General features: G+C 42.9%; 1 protein-coding gene across 10 annotated transcripts in view; it reads right to left on the bottom strand.

The window, feature by feature from the left end:
* The window catches only part of LOC125004004 (teneurin-3), a 322,776-nt gene that overhangs the window by 166,141 nt on the left and 138,294 nt on the right, over positions 1 to 18,341 (bottom strand). For 7 of the 10 annotated variants that reach the window (XM_047578303.1, XM_047578307.1, XM_047578305.1 and 4 more), the window contains one exon: positions 4,122 to 4,328. The exons of the other annotated variants lie outside the window; for them this stretch is intronic. In XM_047578303.1, coding sequence (XP_047434259.1) covers positions 4,122 to 4,328 — 207 coding nt within the window. The remainder of the gene's footprint in view (positions 1 to 4,121; positions 4,329 to 18,341) is intronic. 10 annotated transcript variants of the gene reach the window in all.

Genomic DNA, 18,341 nt, shown 5'->3' with positions numbered 1-18,341 from the left:
CCTGGGTTAAAACCATGTCAGCGCTGACAGGGGTCCAGTTTAAAAATGGATCCTACAGAACATCTTTTAAATGATGACTCTGGTTGACTGGTTTATCTGCAGCCAAAGACATTTTAGCCTCAAGACACTTCCAGGACTCACTGGATTTCTGTCAAAAAGAGTCAAAAACTGTCCTCCTATGGAAGAATGTGATTTATCTGATTTAAATGATCTTTTGCAGTGAGAAGTGCGTCCTTTGAGAACATGGACTTGGCTGGTTGGAAAGTGGAAGGATGGAGTTGGTAGGAGTCCATTTAAAACTGGAACTGGCTAAGTTGGAGGCTACTTTTAGATGGAAACCTTCAGTATTTTGTACAAATGTGAGAATCGTCCATGTGTCCATCGTCCGCGTTTTGGAGGTTTTTCTAGTTTTGTTTTGGTTTGAACAGGATGAACGTGAACAACAGGGATCATAGTTCAGAGCAGAATGTTCCCAAACCAGGCTGGTAAACTCATTCCTCTGTTAGTCACTGACACCACAACAGCTGAGAGGAATATCTGCTCAGTTCTCATGTGGGACGGGGAGACAGGACAACTTTAAAGTATGGATCTATTTCCCTCCGTCTCTGATTCCTCATGCAGCACCTGGTCGACCCAGTAAATATCCAATAAAAATATCCCTGGATTCTCTCAGGTTTAGTTTTCATGCTCCTTTTTTTTCCTGTAAGCAGGGAGATTGCTTTCTGCATCTGTGCGTACGTGTGTTTATGTGCATGAAACTATAAGCTAAAAGGCCTCTTGTTTACTTTGCCTCGGTGCTCGACTTCCCACAGAACAAAAAAAACAAAAAAAAACAAAAACACAACATAGCTGGAGGAAAAGCTACAGAGTGATTTAAGTGAATAAAGAAAAGTGCATGACTAAAAGAGCAGGAAGTGGTGAGAGTGATATTTTAGATGTTTGGCTGAACATTGGTTGGTTGGGTCAGGCTGGGACGACCACACACACACATCCATAAACACACACACACACACAGACACACAACCTTTTAGCCATTTCAAGAGCTGTTTCTGATTATGTTTAGATGGAAATGTATATATGAGGGGACGTCTGTCTGTCTCCCTCAGTCACAGCTGTCTTTCTTTTCCTCCCTCCTCTCCTCCTCCCTTTCATGCCCCCTCTCCTGATGTAGCCTGACTCTAATTGTGGTTGTCGTAGTTCCTTTCTTCAAACCATCCATGTCTGGTTCCTATCAGGCTGCCTGCTCTGAGAGGACTGATCCAGGGTCACCGGCCAGACAACGCGACTCAGCATCTGGTGCTTGTCAGCGTCCACGGGCGAACAGGTCTCAGATCAGCAGCGTGATCTGAACCCATCTCAGACCCCGTGGCCCCGCTGGTTCAAACGGCCAGAATGAGGTTTCATTTAAGGTTTCAACGCGTGCCACATGGAGATGCAGCGGGAGTGACGGCGGCCGAGGTTCTAGACACACAGGAACGGAAACGACTTGATTTGATCTGATTTACATACACGGGCTTAATTAAGGTCTTTCTGCTGTCGCCTCGTCTCCACTCTGGGATATGAGGCAACGTCGTGAAGCTCTTTATCTCCTGCAGAAGTCCTCACGTCCAAATATGGACAAATATCCTTAGTGCTGGAAACCAATCATGGAAGTAGGAAGGTCGATCTGAAGCTAAACTCTCATTGGTTGGTTTTAATTGCTGACAATGTGATTGGTTCAAAAGCAAAAACATTTAAAAAATCAGTGAAATCTTCTCTAAGACGAAAATTAAAGCTCAAATTAGCAAGAAAAGTCAAAGGAAAGACGGGTGAAGGTGATCACTCATGTTTTAATGAACTTCTAAAAATCTGATATTTTAATATTATATATGTTGATGTGTTCTGAAGGATCTGAGTGAATCTGGTTTTGGTTCATCGTGGTTTCCAATAAAAATATGCAGGATTTTAAAATGTAAAACTTTAAAATTAGTTTTCCTGCTCTGAGCCACAAATCTCCACTTCAGCAGCTCTCACACAAACCAGACTTTACACAGTTATTCCTAAATACATCCTGCAGGTATTTACAGAGGAGATTTATCATATATCATTCAGAGCCTCATTTATAGAACATTTTACTCCTAAAACAAGGCAAAAATTAGAATTTTATTTGGACCGTATTTTACGATTTATGGAGCGATAAAAAGAGAAATCCAAAGTTCCCTCTGCAAATACCTGGAAATCTAACGCGTTAACAAAATGAAACCAGAATTTTGAACCTCACTTTAGCCATTATTCAGATTTCTGCTCTGGAAACATATGCAAATTAGTGCATATTTAAGCTCCCATTTGAATATTTAAACATAGATTCACAAAAAAATTGTAATACAAAAAAATTGTGTATTTCTGTAAGGAATCAGCTGGTTTCATGGTGATATCTGTTAGTTTAAAGGTTTACCCTCCACCTCTACTCATGAATATTAATCAGACGGGTCCTGTGTGTGATGCTGGGTAGTGGAGTCCTTCAAGAAACCAGTTCTTCCTGTGTTCAGTCTTAGTCTCCGTTAGGATCTCAGTAACTAAACTTCAGCCTTCATCCAGTCCAGCTCAAACCTTCAGCTTCTAACACGAGTTCTTCATCCCATAAAACCTGCCCAGTTTAACTCATCACACAGAAGCAGTGACGCCGCCTCACATGCTGCTCAGGTCGTGAAGTTGCTTGGAGGCATTAAAAAGACATGAAGGTGAGTTGGAGAACAGGTGGGAGCCTCTGAGGTGACTCTAAGTGGCTCCTGATTACAGCAGCTTCAGCCAAAATGGATCAATTTTAACAGCTGTTTTAAATTCATGAAAAGTCCACATGAAATGTTCCACTCGTAAAATGCCTCTCCTCATTTTATTTTATTTTTTTTCAGTGCAGACTGTGTATTAGACGCTGAAAGTCGGATGGTTATATATTTATACTGTTATATATGAACGTCATTTCATTTAAATTTCGCCGTCTTTGCCTTGAACTCCCCAAAACGAAAAATGAACCTTAACGTTAACGTGTGTTTGGTGGAATTTCTGAGAGCAAATAACATTTTGGGATTTTGTGAAAAATGAGAAGAGTTGGGACAGAAAACCCAGACGTAGCTGCCTCATCTGTCTGGAGTCTAAAGGAATTCATGGCAGGAATGCGACATGTTGAAGCTCATGTGGTGGAGTCTGTAACAGATATTCATCTGACCTAAATGACTGTCTCATAAACAACGTATCAGAGTCCTGCACCGTGAAAAACACACATCAACCAGAGCCGGACATCGTTACCGATTCCTTGAACCGTTTCAAAGTCCTGATTCAGAGATATTTCAGATTCTGAACAATTTTAATTAAATTTTAATTTGTGCAAGTAGCACAAATCCAGAGATTTATGGATCTTCCACACTCTCCACTGCCTCCACAGTTTTTAGCTCTTCTCTCTTCTCCCGTCAGGTCACAGGTTCAGGTCCATCAGGACCAAAACCTCCAGACACCTGAACCTAAAACAGTAGCAGACACCATCCACGTCTGCACCGTCCACGGCAACAGCCTCTTCTAGTCTGTAATTACTCCAGTCTTTGCATCACATGTATGTTTCCAGGTTTTATTCTCCTGAATTTAATATACTGTTTCTCTTCTTTCTTGCCAAGTTAAATTTTATTTAATGTGGCTAATTTGGCCAATGGAGAGATTCTGATTCTGACTTTTTAAATTGAATCATCTAATCTTTTAGTCCTGAGTTTATCGAGTTTATCGATATCGGACCTTAAAAAAATTAAAGATGAAGACTGGTTTCAGTTGTAAATCTATATATATACATGTTTTAAACCAGGCCATGCAGCTAAACATCTGCAGACACTGGATGTAACGTCACCAAGCGCTGACAGGAAGTGTAAGAAACACGGCAGATAATAAAATCCACTCTTTAAAAAGCTACTTGTCCAAATCACACTTTGAGTCGATAAATCCATTGAAATATTATTTTCAGAGCCACCGCTCGTCGTCTCTAAACGCAGGAATCTCACAGAGCGGATTTCTAATGAAAAAGGAAAACATCAACACAAACACTGAAATCCCAGCTGAGGTTAGACGGAGAAACGAGGAGGAGTGTTAAAGGTTGTTACCATGTGTTACAGGTAAGTACAACCGAGCCGCGTACTCCTCTTCCTCCTCTTCTTCCTCCTCCTCCTCCTCCTCACCCTCCTCTTCCTCCTCCTCTGAGTCTGGCTGGGCGGCGTCGCCTAACAGTGGGTTGTCATGTGGATTAGCGGACTGTGGATGTGATTGGTCAATGACAGATGATGGACAGGAGGGGGAAGGCATGGGAGAACCTATAAAAAGAACACAACCAGGAGGGGGGGAGGAGGGAGAGGAGGAGGAGGGAGGGAGAGGAGGAACGATGAATGTGGAGAATGAATGAAAATAACAACAGCAAACAAAATTCAACAAAAAGAAAAACGGAAATGACTGATCAGAGAATGTGTGGTGATGTTTTCCTGTCCGTCCTGCAGCTCGTGTGAGTTCTACATCCCTACGAATCCTTTCGTTTTGGAGGCCGGAGTCTGAGAAAACTCCCCGTTGCCTCCGGAGAACTTTGGCTCCGGAGTCGGTGAAGTGAGCGAGTGATCGGGCCGAGCGTCGGTAACCGGAGTGAGACCAGACTCACAAGCAGAACGCGCAAAATCAATTGGGTATCGACGTGGTAACCTTGGCATTTAGTGACCTCTGAATGCTAAACGGCCTGGTTCTCCGGTGTGTGTGTGTGTGCGTTTGTGTGTGTGTGTGTTTGTGTTTGGCACTTTTTCTCTCAGACAAATAACTCTGTCTCGGCTCACGGTCCATACAAATGTGCTAGCGCAAAAGGAATGTAATTAGTCGTTCAAAAAGCAAAGGAACGAGAGAAAAATGACACTTCGTTAACAGCACTTGTTGCGGCTGCAGCTCGGCGGATAAAAACCGCGCTGAGCCTCGTTCTAAATCTCTTGATCTCGCTGAAACTCAAGCTTCCACGCCGTTTACAGGAGACGCTGAACGCATCCAACGTTCCTCAGCCCCCGTTCCCTTCTGTGCTCACCGGGTCAATCTGTATTAGTCGCCTTCAAATGCAGGAAGAGAGCAACAACTAAAGGTTGTGTTTTAGTTATTTCCTTGCTCTTTATTGACCTCTTGTCAGGGAACAGAGAGGAGACAACGTGCAGCACAGGGCTGGGAATCTGGAATCAAACCTGCCGCTGCAGCAGGAAACACAGCCTCAGCTCCTCCACCAGGTGAGTGAAATAAAATAAAAAACCAGCCAGTTCTGTCATTTCTACTCAGCCGTCGTATATCTCAGCCTGACGTTCCAGATCCAGCTACAGTACGGCAGCTTGATGCAAACAGATCCAGAACAACATGACAGGAGTCTCTGGTGAATTATTTACTCGAAAGCCTTTTGGCTTGTTGCTTTCGCTGAGATACAAAAATCACATGCACTGTTTGTGGCGTTTTTTTCTATTAAATACCCAACACCCACTCACTATCTGTCTCTGCCCCAGAGTTATTTCAGGAACGGAACAAGAATAAAACGATAAAAGAAAGAAGTGAAACGACGCAGGATTAGTGATACAGTACATGTGGACGTTATTAACTCTTGTTTACCGTTCAAAAAAAACGTACTTTTGTAATATATCAGTACTGATCACAACAACTAAATATTAAAAAAAAAAAAAAAAAAAAGATTCAAATTTTAACCCTTTAATGCCTTTTTTTTAAGTTACTGATATTGGAAAAAATAAACACAAAATGACCTATTTTCAATATAAAAAATGACTGTAAACAGGATATTTTTTTTTTTACTTGTCAAACTTGAGTAACATAACTGACTTTCATGCATATTTAGTTTTTGTGCAGTGTCATTTTTTTCATTAAAACACTCTCTCCTGCTGTTCGTGGCTGTTTTTGCCCCATTGACTTCCATTATAAATCATTATTTTGGACGGAAATGACACTAAATAACTGCATTTTACAGCACTGATGGTTTCCCCTGTTCAGAGGGTCCAGATTTGTCAGATTTACTGATTATTACCAAATCTCTCCATTAACCCATTACACAGGCTTGTTATATAAAAAGCTCAGTTCCTGTATTTGATATATGGAGTTAATGAGCGTATTAGTGTGTTTATTATTGACCTATTGAAAATGCTGAAATCATATTTTCAAAATGTATGTTAAATTAAGGCTCCTCACCAAAAAAAAACATTCAATTTGCTGCTACACAGTGGAAGTTATGAGGAAAAACAAACACCTCGTGGCTGTTTTTGTACATAAGGGTTAAACAGATGTTGTGTCCGAGTTGCTCATGTGATTCACAGGGACTGATCCTCTGGAGACACGTTAGCCGGTCTCCAAACAAGCAAGTCCAGGTTTGTTGTTAATTTCTCATTTTAATTAAAAAAGATCAACATTGACAAGAATTAAATCCCTGACAAAAAAAAACAAATTAAAAAACATATAGTGCATATTTAATTTAATTGTTGAAATAGTGAACATTTCACCCATGGCTGTGAAAACCAGTATTTATTATTTATTAAAAGAGAATTAAACTGATTTAAGACTGAATCTGGAGACCGAGCACGTTCTAATTCTGGGACATATCTCATCACAACACTTGACAAATGCACCATTTAGTCGTGTTCCTGCACGGGGCCACGCAGCATTTCAAGGAAACGGCTCAATTCTGCAATTTAAGAAGTGGATTAATTCAACAGCGCTTTATTATTTGTTGGTGTGGAGCATTTTTAGGGGCGGCAGGATTGTGTGTTTGTTTGTGGTAATGAAGGAAAATCAAGCACAACAGTGTGCCTGACTCATTTTAGGACAACAATGGGGCTCTACGGCACTCGGGAATAAGACGCCTTTTGATTGTGGTCTGTCTGAGGGTTGTCGTCGTGACAATAGATAGAAAAAGAAAAAAGGGAGACGTAAAGAAAAGGAAACGGTAATAGATATTTTATACTTTAACGTGGAACAGATAGACTCTGTGTTTCCTCTGCCATTGAAAGGCAAGTCATTTTCTACACAGCGCCAGATCACAACACAACATGTTTACGGTTATGTTTCCTATAGACTCCTTCACTGTTAGTAGACAGTGTGATGTTTTTTAAGGGGCGGAGCTTAGCTGGAGGCAAAACATCTCAAACACTAGAGCCTGTAGACGCTGGTTAGCATGTTTCAATGGACTGTTTTGTTAAGAATAGACGAGGAAAACATGTATTTTAGAGAATATACGTTAAAAAGTTGACTCTGACTGATGGGACTATATTCACTGTCCCCTACACTCAGTCACTGGATGGACAATTTGACCAAAAGACACAGAGGGGACAAAGTCTGGTCTGTCTATAACAAGTGAAGCCTCTCCAATAAAGATATTACAAGAAGTAAGAGGAACCACTGTGAAGGGGAACGTAGTAAATGCAACTTCTGCTTGGACACACACAGCTAATGTTGAGTTAGCTAGCAGTTAGCATTAGCATCAACATGTAACAAGAATCCTCCAAATAACATAATGTAGTTTCTGTCACAACATCATCCAGGCTGAACCGGATGATGCATCAGATATTAATCTGATCTGATATGAAGTGTGTGTTGTTGTTGATTGTCTCACTCTAATCATTTCTTTTAATCACCGAAGCCAAACCAAAGTCTGCCACTGTGATAAAACCAGATTTTCCAGGTTTGGCACCAAATAAAAACAGGACAACATTTTCATGGTTGAAAGTGACAGCGTTCGCCTCCAGCTTTCCTCTGTTTTTGCCTCCAGGTCTCGACTTTCTTCTTTTATTAAACAAACCACACAGCCCGCTAACCCGCTACATGGTCACGTCTTTACAATTCTCTCCTGCTTTCTGTATCAAGAAATCTTTGCATCTCTGCACAAATCCCCCTCCCGCCCCTCGAAGCCGCGAACCAAAGGGGAAACGCTGGAACTCATATATATTTAACTCCCTGTTTATCACTCAATATCAAACTTTATCTTTCATGGTATAAACAACTGTGTGTGTGTGATGTCTTCATGTCACAGTGGAATGATCCACATCAATGGTACACGGCGTATTTATTTATTATGGATTCTAAACACACACAGTAGTTGCCCACTGAACCGGTTGAGCCGCTAAAGGTTTTACTTTCTCTCTGTGAACATCTTTAGTGAAAAACGAGTCAAACCAAACAAGCTCGCAGCGTTTTTCCACACTGAGGAATTATATGTTTAGTGTTTCAAGGTCTGCGCCTGGTGGAGTCTCTCCCAGCTCCACACACTGACCTATTATTTTCACATAACCCTCCAGTACGTGGAACAAGTGATTCCATGTGCCTCTCTTTGTGTTTGTGTGTGAAACCATCATTTCCTGGTTTGTTCTTAAAGGATTGAGCCGCAGGATTCGACAGCACGAAACGCACAACACACCACTGATGGTGCTACACACAAACACAGCAGAGCACTTTTACAACTGTGAGGAAGTATTTCTCAATGACTCCCTCCAGTGTCAGTGCAACAGTCGACTAAATGGTGGGTGACATTTTATGGTCGCAACTTCATAAACTTTACCACCAAAGCCTCTGTGTGTGTTTACACTCCATGGAAATTAAACACAAAAGACCCAACAACAATCTAGTTCTAGTTCCACCTCACACCGTCTGATTCATCGATGGAGACTTTGTGTTGACGATAATTAACATTGGACATGTGAATGTAAATGTTATCATTCAAATCTTGATTTGAAAGTTTAAATATCGACTCACAATGTCTTTGGATCGCTTTTTAAAATACAGTTAGATAAACTTAAATACACAGACGGTACAACTAGACAAAGTTAAAAAAAAACAGTAACAAAAAACAGATGATAAGTTAATGAATGAAAAATGAAAAAAATGCAATGTTCACGTATGTAGATCTACAAGAAATAGAAACAGATGTAAATAAGCACTGTACTATTAAATGATGAGGTGTAACTATATGGACAGATGATACAAATGTGAGAAAGATCCAAAACATGATAGAAGCTCCAGGTCTGAGAGCAGCGTCAGGACGGAAAGACGATTAAGAAATGATGTCGACAGAGAAGATCTGGACGAGAGCAAAGACGCCTCAAACCTCTGGAACCAATGACGACATTAGGTTCAGGTAAAACCGTGTGAATCAGGATGAAATCGGAGGCGAAGCAGGAAGAGGAGACTGCAAAAATAATGCAATTGTCTTATAGATTCATGTTGCAGCCACCAGATTGAATTATTTCATCTGTGCTGCAATGAAATGAAATTAGTCTGGTTTGACATTTTGCCACCAAAGTGGATGGGCCGCCCTCATTGCCCCCATCACCCCCGTCGCCCCCATCACCCTCATCCCCAGCAGCCATAGATACTGACACAGAGAGGAAGTCAGTCAGCGGCAACACTGGGAACAGAAAGGAATCCGAAACGCTTTGTAACTGCAGCTGCTGACCTAATTGTATCAAAACTGATGCAGAATTTATCACTGAACCAATTCCAGCCGCATGGAGCGTGTGTTTATTGTTTTCCTCCGTGTTACAGCAGGACTGAATCTTCAGCCGCCGTAATTGGACGCTTCTCGCTGGAAATAGGTGCAGAACCCGAGGAATAAAAGATGAGAAACACACGCAGGAAACAAAAGTGTGCAACAACACTCTTGTGTGCAGCAGCTTTTAGGTATTTCACTCATGTCGACTCCAGAGCAGCAGGCGATGGGGGGGGGCAGGCTGCTGGGCAACACGGAGACTTACAAGTTTAAAGTGAGATTCTCTGTGAGCTCTTCAATAGATTCAATAGATTCCACCAGTCTGAACTGCAGCAGCTCCTCTGCAACATGAAACTCATTTTAATTTCCTCACAGTGTTTAGAGTCACCAGCACCGAGTCAAACTCAAATATCTCCGTCTGCATGAGCATGACGATAATATTAACCACAAATGTTCCACTTCTTTTGTGTGTCTTTTCTCTGGTCTGTGCCCCCCCCCCCCCACACACACATCTAAACGTATTGTTGTGGGTGTCTCGGCCGGTACCATGGTCTCTGTCTATCTCCATATCAAAGAGCGCTTTGTTACTGGGATTATAGACACACAGAGAAACTTAAAGTCTTTTAAGGCTAAAAAATAATAATAATAAGATCCTAACCCTTAGTTTAGCTCATGCACTGTGTGCGTGTGTGTGGTGCTGGTAAATGGGTCAGAGGCAGATATTGTGATTGTCAAAGGTCCGGTGCAGCTGTCCAGTTTGCTCCGTGGAGAAATGGTGTTAAGCTGGACTGTGATTGCCTGGGAGCTGGTGGCTTTGCCTCAAAACAATATAGTTTTTTTATTTTTTTTTTTTTTATTATAGCACTGATCAATAACACCAAAAATAACTGTGCAATAAAATAGTCAGTGTGTGAAATGGATAGGTCGTGTAGCGCTGGCAGAGCCACAGGGAGCGATGTTGAGCCGACGCTTCAAAGACTGGGACGTGTTTCAGAGTCGGATTCTACAGAAACACAAAGATCAGACGGTTTTGGTCCTGATGCTTTTTATTTTTATAATCCAACAGTAACACGGATGAAAAAAAAGCGCTGCTCATTCTCTCAATCGATTCGATTCACTTCAGCTCGTTTCATTTGTCTTAAATGCGTTTCACGTTGGTTCCAGAGATTAGTGGTGTTTTCACGACATAATGTGTCGTACACCGGTCAGCCACAACATTATGACCACTGACAGGAGAAGTTAGTAACATTTGAACCATCCTGTGACAATTTTATCTTCTGCTGGGATTCAAAGGTGTGGATGTCACTTAGACATTTAGCCCCAACTAGACCAGACCAAGCCCCCCCACCCCACCCCACCCCACCCCACCCCACCCCACCCATGATGGCAGCAGCCAATCCCCAGCAGGATGCAGCAACAACTCAAAAAAACACACAAGGACCTGGCCTCCAAATTCACTAGATCCCAAACTGATCGAGTATCTAAGGCCCCTCCCCTCAAAGACCCCCCCACTAATAAGATTAATAAGGGACCCTCAAAAGGCCCATGTCTAGTCTCTGATGAGTCACCTGCTCATTAACTGGACATTAATCGTCCGTGTTTTCACTCTTCCGCTAAAACACAAAGTGAAACGAAACCTGACAGATGCTCAGTTTTCTCTCTGAGCGGCTGCAGAATCAACCTCCACTATCACTCCCCCCCCTCCCCACTTTGGCGACGCTACTTCAGGTTCCTCTGCCTGAGAACGCGACGATGACAAAGAAGTGGAGGAGAATAAAATAAAATAAAGAGAAGGAGAGGATACACTTAAAAGACACAGGAAGAAAAGACTGAAGAGCTCTCCACAGAATCCTTGACAGGACTCGGCTTTTCTTTTAATTTTTTTTTTTTTATTTTAAGAGTATCTCCTGCTACTATCAATGAAACCAATGTTGAAGAAAGGACACGATTAGTATTCCTAGAAGTCGTGCTGGAGGCAGCTGACAGAGAACTCTTCTAGTTTGGTTTGAACGCAATGAAATATGTGGAGGAGAAGAGTCGGGAGGAAGACGAAGCCAAAACAAGCAAACAAACACACATGGAGCCCTGGGACCGGGGACGGAGCCGTCTGGGCCTCGTTTGCTTTGGAATTATCTTATTATCTTAAAGTTGTGCTTCTGTGCGTCACGACTTTATGAAAGTTGTTTTTCAGAGAGCGCGAGAGACACTTTCCGCCGGGCAGGAGCGCGATGGATTAGGGGTCAGGTCGCGGGCTCGGGGCAATTTAGCAATGGCTGCTTCACGTCGTCTCGCTGGAAAACAAATCTGTGGAGCTTTTTAACCCGGTAGCCTTGTCAAGCAAAATAAGTGCAACCTTAGATCTCAGCCAGCTGTTGCAGAGGCAGCGAGGGCGTGTGCGCTCCTGGATGTGTATTTGTATGTTTTGAACACCTGGCTCCCACATTGCCTCCTCATTCTTCATCTCTGCTTGGCTTGGTTTTGGCAGACGCTCAGGTCTGTTCGCTGCAGCTCCCTCCGCTCTCCTCCCTTCTCATCCTCCCCTTCTCCGCTGTAATCTCTGCACTGTTTATCTTTCTTCCTGTTTTCCTGTGGACTTTTGTCACAGGTCGGCCCCCCCAGCATTCAGCGTAGTAGGTGTGTTTCACTTGGCCTGGATGAATCAATAGCAGCCAAATCTACACTTTAATGCAAATTAAAAAAAAAAAGTTAAAGTTACAGAATATTGGCGGTAATTGCTTCTTGAACTTTTGCTGGAGGAATTAGGGACAGAGAAAGTAAAAAGCTTAAGGTCTGTGGGCCAGAACTGGCCAATCTGAGGGTCCTCTGTGGGATGTGGGATGAATTTGCAAAAACTACATAGTTTAGTTTTTGAGGCATTAGCTGCAGTTTTTCCAATATAAGAAACTTTTCCTCTAAGAGTCTCAGTCAGGGTTGCAGACATTTCTCGAAAGAAATGCCAGATTGTGCATGAAATAGAAATAGAATAGAATAATATGTGCAAAAAAACACAAATATGTACAAAAGAGGGCAAAAAAGAAGTTAAAATACTAAAAAATATAATAATAAAAAGTGCAAAAAGGTTTTATTTGTAAAGACTTACAAGTTAAAATACTACAAAATATTGAAAATATGCAAAAGTTTGAATATACTTTTTATAGGAGCAGTGGTTTAAATGTAAGAATGTAAAAAAACACGATAGCAGCATCAATGTAGCTGGAAGTCTGTTACTGAACGTCCTGTGTTACGTCGATGGCTGCATGTGTCTGTTTGTCCGCTCAGATACGTCTGTAAACTGATAAACCTTTTATAAAAGCACATTTCATTAAAAGTTACCGTGTTCATAACGTCCCTCCCTGAACCTCTGACCCTGATGTGGTCGGAGGAGAAGCAGACTGAAATGTTTTCCTGATTCTCTGCAGCCGACTGATGCTGAACAACACGACAAAGGCAGAACATCACCACGACTCAATGAATCTGATTCCAGTTCACGAGGTCCTGATTTCATTTGGTTCAATATCAGTTCATTTAGAGATGATTCAGTTCCACTTCACGCATGTAATATAAATTTACTTCTGTCTCTATTTATTGCTGGTTTATTTTATATGTTTAATTATTTTTCTTTTTACTTCTGTATCTCTCAGGTTAAAGTGTTTTGGCCAAGAAACATCCCTTTTGGATGAATAAAGTCTAATGAGTTCACAGATTTGTGATATTTCCAGCTCTTCTCTGTCGTCTCCTGTCATGTCTTGAATCTCCTTCACACGTGGACTAATCTCGCTGCACGACGCAGTCAGGACGGAGGAAACGGTTAAAACTATTCACTGCGTTAGTCCTGAGACAGACTGGAGACCTGGACTCCGCCTCTATCACAAGGACCCTCCACAGGGTGAGTGAATGAATGAATGAGTGAATTAGAGTCAGCCAGGAGGGTGAGACCTCAGTTTAGAGGATGAGGTAAATGAGTTCCAGTGTAATGATGATGATGATGATGATGATGATGATCCACAGATGTTTCTGTATCAAACACACCTCTCACCGTCCTGGACGATGACGTCACATTAAAGATGTTCAGACTCTAATGACTCTAAGACTCTAAAGCTCCGTCACAGATATTATCAGACACAAATGTTGTGTCGTTTAAATGTGTCATTACTTGCACCTTTGCAGATCCCACACACACAAATTACATGCAGGACTCGGCCAACGCTGCACTGCACTACGGAGTTTCTTACCACGGAGGGAAAGAAGGAAACGACATCCTGTGATCACAGTAAGTGAAGCAGAGATTATGTCTAAGAGGCTGCAATCAGAGGACAGAATATCTCCAGATGTAAGGCTCGTCTCCAGCGCTTTCATTATGTTTACACGCTCGCTACCTTCTGCTGCATATTGTGCCTCCAGCGCATGTGTGCTTTAATGAGCCGTACGTCTGAGGGGAAGAATTTTATCTCGCGTCCATGTCTTGCGTGCTACGGCCTCGGAGAAGGGGACTTTTTAAACGCACGATTAACGCCCACGCGTTCTGGTTTTATGACCCCGGCCTGGCCCGAAGTGGTCGGAGCAGCAGCAAACGATGGACAAAGGAAGCGCACGATGAAAAAAAGAAGAAGATATCTGCATTTACAGTCGACGTGAACCGAGCTACGAGCGGGTCAAGAACATACCTCAGAGCGGAAAGTCCTTTCAGGAACAAGGAAAACAGATTTAAAGGGACGGACCGTTCTTGATTTTGTTAACACTGTGTTAACTACAGACATGAAGAGATAAGTTTAAATTTATATAAAACAAGATGTACGATGCGAGGAGAGTTTCACCACATTTCCAGAGGAAGGAGTGAGCGTCAGAGCCACTATCCAGGACGAAACAACAAACATTCAGGGTTGCATCACGAAGATGCCCCCGTCAGTAACAGGAACAGGCTCCGAGTATGAGATCAATAGAGATCCACCACTCCAGGAGGACTGACCCCGTAGCTGCAGCCCCTGACGGTCCAGGAAGCTTCTGCAACGCTGCACATTTCCCCACAGTGGGATAAATGAAGGATTATCTTCTCTTAAGGCGCTGGCGTAGCGCGCGGAGACGTCTGTGCTGCGAGTGGTCAGAACGGTGGAGGAGGAGGTGGAGAAGGACAGAGCTGAGGGACTGAGATACAGGCTGACAAACTGCTGCCAGATAATCAACCACATGTGGTAGAGGTGGCAGGTAAAAGGCAGAAGAACAGGGACAGTTTTATATCGTGTTTGATATGCATCTTTTTATATTCTTCTTCTAAGACGTTTTAATGTTAGAGTGGACGACAAAGGAGAATCTGACTGTGCAGGGAAACATGTTTCTACATGTTTCTATAACTAAACTGAATCTTGTAGCTAAAACGAAGGTGAGAAGATGGAGAAACACCAAAGGCTGATAGAGGAGTAAACAAAGTATTAGGAACAGCTGTTCAGGACTCTCAAGCTAAAAGACGTCTGTTGGACGAGCTCAGAGGTACAAAAAAAAAAAAAAAAAAAAATGTTCTGGTGTTCATCCATTTGTAATTATTTAACGGATCAGATGCTGATCGATGTTTGAAACGTGCAGCCTGCACCTTTACCTGACCTCTGTGACACCCGAGGCTACAGAAATACGTTAGATTTATTCCAGTGTGTTAAAATGTGCAGTGGACTTCGTCTTCCACATCACATCCAGTTTGTTCATGCAGCGCTCGCCGTGTAAAAATAAACGAATGCACTCAAGGGTTTAAAGGAATTTAGATTATAACAGGAGGATAAACATCAGGTCTGAGTCTGCAGTGTCTCAGCCTCTTTTTATTATTCTTCTGATCATGGTTTGCAGTTTCACACTGAAAACGTGTCCAGCAGCTACTTTCCTGAACCAGAGGGTTCAATGCGTCACTGCGTTTATATATAGAAACACCAGCGCGACTGAAAACTCAGCACATGCAGGAGGACGGGAGTAAATGAGACTCCTCAGCGAGTCGCCACAAATCAAACGATAAAAAATAAGGAGGAGACCGAGGAGGAGGAGGAGGAGGAGGAGGAGGATGTGTCGTTAATTGTTGAAGCGGCAGTTTATGTGTGGGAGCGTGTAGTTAAACCAGACCATCACATACATGCTAATTAGATGAAGGGCTCCTCCTCCTCCTCCTCCTCTTTACGTTACAAAACTCAATCCAAAACACACACATAAATCCTTCCCATCTCAACCCGCGTCAGCACACAACTCACTCACTACTCTTTGCTTTTCTTTTTTATTCTCTCTGTTGTCGAGGTTAATTTAAAATCCCCCGAGAGAAAAAAAAAAAAAGCTCAAAGTGAAGTGAGCTCCAGTCAGTTTGTGTCTTTCACTCCTCTCCCTCCTTCATTATCCTCGTCTCTTTTACCGGCTGCTGAAATCACGTCAGTCTCTGGTTCTAGTGGTTCTCTAAGCCGCCGCTAAGTCCCCCCCCCTCGTCCCCCGTCCCTCGCCCCCCGTCCCCCGGGCACGGACACAGCAACGACCGTAATGATGGAAAGACACATGTTAAAACCATCCACACACACACACACACAGGCAGGAAAACACACTGTGAAGAACAAAAGTGAACATAAACTCAACCACCACCGTGACAACTTTATTGCCGCCAGGTCTGATTTGATTTGAAGTGTATTTAGAGGTCTGCACTCGTGTGATTGCTTTAACTCTGGGGAAGGAAGGAAAGAAAGAAAGAAAGAAAGAAAGAAAGAAAGAAAGAAAGAAACTGTTGTGAGTGATTATCTGGTTTAGAAGATGTAAGACTTTTGTGCGTTACGTAGTCGGGATGAGAAGGAAATGTAGAGTAATCACTATATTTCCATGAGACTCTCAGGTGTATAATCAGCCACACACACACACACACACACACACACACACACGTGTGCAGGTGAACACATGAACACACAGAGACGTGTGTCGCCCTGTGTTTTTCTGCTAATGTGGCCTTTGGAGGAATCATCTGAGCGTGTGTGGTAGAAATTAGGTGCGTCCACGGGGACGAGCGCAGCACAGAGCAATAAGTTACCCTCTCTTTCAGCAGACACTTTGCGTCGTCCTCCTCCGAGACGCCGCGGCAGCACGACAACCACGTCCCCCCCATCTCTGGGAGACGAGTGGAAAAACCGCTGAGGACAACGTCACGGATGGACAAGAACTAGCTGTTCAGCTCCTCCGTCCATGTGTGGACCTGGAGTGAATGTTTTACCTGGCGTTCACCGCACCAGATCAGATCACAACGTGACTGAAAACGAAGCATTAAATTATCACCACACACCGATCAGCCACAACATTATGACCACTGACGGGAGAAGTGAACAACATCTAAACCAGGGGTGTCAAACATAAGGCCTGAGGGCCAAAGCCGGCCCACCAGAGGGTCCAATTTGGCCCGGTTGATGAATTTGCAAAAATTACACTGAAGATATTAGCTGAAAATTTTCAATAAAATAAGAAATTGTACTTGCACCTCTTTAGAAATTTACAGCTGCTCATTACATGCAGCTGTACTTTTTTGCACTACAACAAAGGGAAACATTTGGAGTTGTTGTTATTTACAAGTTAATAAGCTATTGTGTTACTGGTCCGGCCCCCTTGAGATCAAAGTGGGCTGTATGTGGCCCTTGAACTAAAATGAGTTTGACACCTCTGATCTAAACCGTCTTCTGACAGTTTAAGGTTCTGCTGGGAAACGTTTAAACCTGGTCTTCATCGGTGTGGATGTTATTTGTTCATGTGGCCTCCACCTAGACCAGAAAGATGAGTCACCACAACATAGACCTGCATGATATTTGGATGTAAATATTATAGCGTAGCTCTTGTGCAATCATTAATTGGACATTAACCATCTGTGTTTTGACTCTCTTGACGCTAAAACACAAAGTCAATGCTCAGTTTTCTCTCATAGAAACTAGGAATCGACCTCCACTATCATCCCCACCCAGCTTTGTCTACGCTACTTCAGGTTCCTCTGCCTGGAGGAGGCTGAATAGATGAAAAAATAAAGAGAAGGAGAAGATACACCCTCCACAGAATCCTTGACAGAGCATCTCCTGCAACCTGAACAACATCAGGAGGGTGGTCATAATGTTGTGGCTGGGTTTCAAACGTGCAGTATGAGCGTGGAAACGCTTCAGACTCAGAAAGTGACCCTGCTGCCATCTTGCATTAATTACTGATCATTACTCATTCACTCATTCATCCAGCAGAGTGAAAGAGGAGCTCGGTTCCTCCCGAAACCAAAGTCACGGCTTCACGTCGAAAAACATTCACGCGCTCACGCAGCATCTGGCACCGCTGTAAGAACCGGTCCACTGTTCAGTCCCGACATCCAGAGAGTGAGTTGGCTTTTACGCCATAAATTCTCTTGGCTGAAGAGTAATCGGCGAACTCGTCCAAGCCAGAGGCACCGCAGCCAGGGACTCCGGCCAAGACGCTGTGGTGTTTGGCAATTCCAGCTTCTTCTGCGCCCCTCACGGCCATTATTATTTGAGCTTAAGTTTCATGTTTTCTTCTGCGTTATAAATCAAACCAGTGTGCACATTTGTTCACTTCAAACCATTGTCTCTGCCCTGGTGTAACATGGTGGCTTTTAGTTTTAGTTTGTCTTTCAAGCCCAATGAGAGCTGTTTTTTTTTTAAAGTTAATAATATTCAATATCACTAAGCCAGTTCCCTTTCCTCCCCCAGGTTACCCCCTTTGCACTAGATTGCAGCGCATCTGATATTAGTCACATTTACAGTTTAAAACTGCACTACTGAGCATTATTCACTTGTGAGACAGCGCTCGCTAGAATAAAAGTGGAAAAAGTGTCCCTGTGGTTAGA

The sequence above is a fragment of the Mugil cephalus genome, chromosome 2 (assembly GCF_022458985.1).
Source record: "Mugil cephalus isolate CIBA_MC_2020 chromosome 2, CIBA_Mcephalus_1.1, whole genome shotgun sequence".
Lineage (NCBI taxonomy): Eukaryota > Metazoa > Chordata > Actinopteri > Mugiliformes > Mugilidae > Mugil > Mugil cephalus.
Note: the sequence above shows the minus strand (reverse complement) of the source record. Positions and strands in the feature narration are given on the sequence as shown.